The 5000-nt window shown below is 35.5% G+C and overlaps 1 protein-coding gene across 1 annotated transcript; it reads left to right on the top strand.

Annotated features, from left to right (window-relative positions):
• The first annotated feature begins 226 nt into the window (after positions 1-226).
• Positions 227-1396, top strand: LOC136844036 (zinc finger SWIM domain-containing protein 3-like). Its single transcript, XM_067113050.1, has one exon. It carries the CDS (start codon positions 227-229, stop codon positions 1394-1396), a length of 1170 nt encoding a protein of 389 aa, XP_066969151.1.
• Positions 1397-5000: the final 3604 nt, after the last annotated feature.

The raw sequence follows: 5000 nt of genomic DNA, 5'->3' as shown, positions 1-5000 counted from the left end.
ACAACAAACAGCCAGCAGTTAAACTAGTTTCAGGATTTGTTTATCACTGGCGATAAGAAACAGCCAGCAGTTAAACTAGTTTCAGGATTTCTGCAGGTTCATGTTTTGTAAACAGTAAAGACGAAAGATCTGTCTTCAGGGACATTTTCTCCTCTGATACGTTCAGTCCTCCTGCGACTTCAGTTGGGTTATTTTGTGATTATATTTCTCCTTCCACCAAAGCAGTATGGAGAGAGACACTTCTGAAGAAGTTGAAAACACCTTGGAGTTACATGCATCAGCAGAACTACAGGAATATCAAGCCAGTTCATATGCTGCCCAGGGACAAGACGACATACAGGCAGACACAACATCTGTCTTCAGGGACATTTTCTCCTCTGATACGTTCAGCTCATTTAATGAATTTGACTACCTTTTCAAGAAATATCAGAATCAGACAGGGTCCGTGTTTCGAGTGAAGTCTTCTAGCTCCGTTATCAGTGAAAATAAGCGTCGTCAGCATCAAATTCCATCTGAACTGAAGTACGGCTGTGTTTCATTCGTGTGTGTACACTATGGAAATCCGAGCCGGAAAGGACTAGGCATAAGACAAAAACAGAGATATCTCCCTTGTGGCTGCAATGTGTTAGTGGCGCTGACCGCAAGAAAAAACAAGCTAGTTATTACAAAGACATATCTGCAGCATAATCATGAAGTCAGTGTAGCTTTACAGCCCTTCTATAGCCAGAAACGCAGACTCACAAGTTCGGAGATGGGAGACGTAGAGGATGTTGTGAAACTTAACCCAGACAACAAGCAATTAAAATCCTTTCTTCAGGGTAAATACAACAAAGCAGTAAACATGCAAGATGTACGAAATTTGAAGCGAAAGGTGCAAAGTGGGAATGGAATGTCAGATATTGGTAAGTTGACAGAAATAGTGGATGAAATTGTGAATGCAGGAAAAGGAAAGATAGATATATCACTGGATGAAAGTAGGGCCATCCAAATGATTGCATTTGCTACTAATGAAATGATAAGCATGTACTGTAAATATCCCGAAATGATTTTCATGGATGGGACTTACAAAATTAACAAATACAATTATCCACTCTACATGATTCTAGTCCAAGACAATCTAGGTCGTGGCAGGGCTGTTTTTTATGCATTTGTAAGAAGTGAAACAGCAGACATGATGCTGGAGATAATGTCATCGTTTTGTAGGATGATGGAGAATATTAACCACACAAAGACAGTTATGACTGACAAAGACCAGAACGAAATTCAAGCAGTCCGTGCCTTACTTCCGAAAGCAGACGTATTACTTTGCAAGTTTCATGTATTGCAATACTTCAAGAAAAAGGTGTCTAAACTTGTGCTTCCTGTTCCTAAAAAGAATGAAATCTTTGGTACTTGAAACAACTTGTGTATGCCCATAATGAAATCTCCTTTCAGTCAAAATTGTCTGTGTTAGAAGAACAAGATTCAAGTATGTTTCAATATGTATGTGCAAATTGGGTAAACTGTAAAGAAATGTGGGCCACACATCCGTTCTACAATATTAACATTTGGAAATAACACTAATAATCACATTGAAGCAGAAAACGGTAAACTAAAGCACTTCCTAACCTCAACTACATCGATGTCTGAATGCATTCGTAAAACTATGCTTCATAATTCCATCTTAAATGATGAACGAGCCTATAAGCAGTTTTTGCAGACATGTACATCTGTTGACTATGGAGTTCATGATGTTCTAATAAACAAAATATACAGACAGTTCACGGAACATGCAGTTAAACTAATGATGAAACACCATAAGCTATCTAAGCCCTTAGATTCTTTTTCCATCACACTGGATTCGCCTGGCCTCTTTGTTGTGAATATAGGGTCTACTAACCACAAAGTGACGAGAAATGGTGAAACAGGTGCTGAATTCAGCTGTTCCTGCACTTTTTATTGCCAACATTTCTTGCCATGTAATCACATTATTGCTGTTGTAAGACAAGAGAACATTGATGTTTCTACTATCAACAGGCATTCACGATGGCGGACAGAGAATACTATGATTCCTACAGTGGCATTAGAATCCGAGACCTCCATTACACATATTACACGGCCCAAGTGCCCAAAGACCCCTGCCCAAAAATTCCGAGAGAGTCAAGAAACAATGCAGCGACTCACAGCGGTGCTAACTAATAGTGGAACTGAAGTGTACAAAGCACGACTTGATATGCTGAAACGTATTCTTACTTGTTGGAAACAGGGTCATGAATACCAAAATGATGATAGTCCGCAGATGCCAAGCACATCAACTTCACCAACGTCACAAACACCAGTTTCACCAACGTCACAAACACCAGTTTCACCAACGTCACAAACACCAGCTTCACCAACGTCACAACACCAGTTTCACCAACGTCACAAACACCAGCTTCACCGACGTCACACACACCAGATTCACCAATGTCACATACACTAGCTTCAACAGTCACAACAGCAGACTCCCAAGGATTACAGCTATTGAATGCTCATCTTCCTACGGTAAAAATGAGAGGTCGACCTAAAGAGTCAAGGGTATTAGGACGATTTAATCATTCAAAAGTTGCTTAGGCTGGAGTCAAACGGAAAGCAAACAACGTGTCCACAAAGAGAAGCAAGAGAACGAAAATCTGTAGCGAGTCAAAAGATGTGTAATGTTATGTATAACACTTGCATACTAATTCATTCTGCTCCACTAAGACTGTTTAAATCTATATGGCATAATGTATATTTGTATAATAACTTGATTTTAATGTGGAATAAATGTATTTTTATAAGATACCTTTCATTTGTGTGAAATAAATTTTTTTACTCTTAAATTCCTTTTAACATCCTAAACTGCAGTTGCTAAGTATCTATTAATTCTTATAGATTCTCGGTGAAAATAATAAAACCTATATTATCACCGATCGGTGATAACAACGCCGGTGTTCTTATCACTGTGCGGTGATTATAATGTAATCAGTAGTATCACTGTAAGGTGATAATACACACAGCCTATTTATATAGTCACAAAGTGTTCCAAAACAAAGCATTCATAGAACACACATGGCTGGGAGACAAAATGTGCGATTATATACAGTACTACGTTATTACAGTATTAAAAGCGTATTTTCAACTCTAAATCACGTTCTTAAGTTATGTAAATCATTAATCCTTGTGAGGTCTGACGTTACATTATATACGACATTTCAACTATTATTATCATTACGCAGAACACATAACTAGAACAGTAAATATATCATAATAATGGAAAGATACACATTTTAAAGACAATATCACGAGAATATACATACATATATGAATATATATATGCATATATATACCTATATATATACATACATACATACATGTATACAGTATATATACATATAATATATATATATATATATATATATATATATATATATGTGTGTGTGTGTGTGTGTGTATACATATATATACATACATACATACATACATGTATACAGTATATATACATATATATATATATATATATATATATATATAATATATATATATATATATACATATATATATATATATATATATATATATATATATATATATATATATATATATATATCTATATCTAAAGTTTCCAGATAAGGTGTTTTTCAGTAAACAGCTGGGTCTGTAGGACACACCATAAAAGCCATGGTTTATTCAAGAAATGTTTCTTACATTAGCTCATTGCATCATCTATCTGTAAAATTAACACAAACATTAAAATATTAAAAATCAAAATAAAATTACTACTAACATCAGTTTACCAATTATAAAAACTAGAACAAAACTTGAGCGTTAACTTTACTTAACAAAGATCCCCAAGAATTGTGTAGAGTAAGAGATAGACCCAATGCTTAACAACCTGTTAGATGGAAGTAGGAAGAACGAATGACCAAGACAGTAAACCCATCCAAGATTTCAGTTATGCTAGGTATAGAGGACTCTATGCTTATTTTTAACGGTCAGCTCATCTCGCAGGTCGATGGAGTTGCTATGGGTTCCCCTTTGGGCCCTGTTTTTGCTAATATTTCTATGTTTTCTTTAAGAAACTCTCTTCAGCAAACTGCCCAGATGTGTGTATACCCGCATACTACAGATGTTTTGTCGATGACACTTTTTTGTTATTCAAACAACCTTGGCAAAATGAGATGTTCCTACATCATATCAATAAACAACACCAAAATATGAAATATACTATGGAAAATGAAATTAACATATCTCTGCCTTTCTCAGACATTAGAGTCAGTAGAGATAATGGTGAATTTACCAAGTCGTTGTATAGGGAAAAATCGTACACAGGTCTCGCCAATAATTTTTATAGTTCATATTTTAAGAATTTTAAATTGAACTCCATTTATACTATGGTTTACAGGGCTATTCGTTACTCTTCGAGTTGGTCTCTTTTTTACAACGAGATATAGTTTTAAGTATGTTTTTTTTCACAGAACTCTTATCCAGAAAATGTGGTTTATAAAATTATTAACATGCTGCTTTTACAATTTTTTTTAAGCTAACTCCCTCTTACAATGTCAAAAGGAAAAACTATTCGCTACCATTCCTTTTATCCTAGACAATAAGTTTATAACTAAAATGAAACACATAACTGAACAAGAGTTTGGCTGCCTTAATATGCATCTTATCCCTATCAGCCCTCTTAAGACTTGCACATTTTTCAACCACAAAGACAAACTGCCGATCTTCATGAGGATCCAATATTATTTACAAATTTAAGTGCCCAGGATGTCCTGGTATTTATGTTGGTTCTTGCCGAAGGTTGTTGCAGGTGAGATATTGCAGTCACATGGCGTATAGTTTCAGAACTGGACAGAGAATTAGCAAACCTGAATTCTCTAACATTAGGAACCGTGCTTCCATATGCAAGATTGAAGTCTATGAGAAACACTTTTCTATTATTGGTGGTACAAGCCACAGCAACTACCTCACCACCCTTTTTTATACATTAAACAGAT

The sequence above is a fragment of the Macrobrachium rosenbergii genome, chromosome 12 (assembly GCF_040412425.1).
Source record: "Macrobrachium rosenbergii isolate ZJJX-2024 chromosome 12, ASM4041242v1, whole genome shotgun sequence".
Classification (NCBI taxonomy): domain Eukaryota; kingdom Metazoa; phylum Arthropoda; class Malacostraca; order Decapoda; family Palaemonidae; genus Macrobrachium; species Macrobrachium rosenbergii.
The sequence above is the reverse complement of the archived record's forward strand: the minus strand, read 5'-3'. Positions and strand labels throughout refer to the sequence as shown.

Coding starts and splice junctions, on each gene's coding strand:
- LOC136844036 (XM_067113050.1), top strand. CDS start 227: ATGGAGAGAGACACTTCTGAAGAAGTTGAAAACACCTTGGAGTTACAT.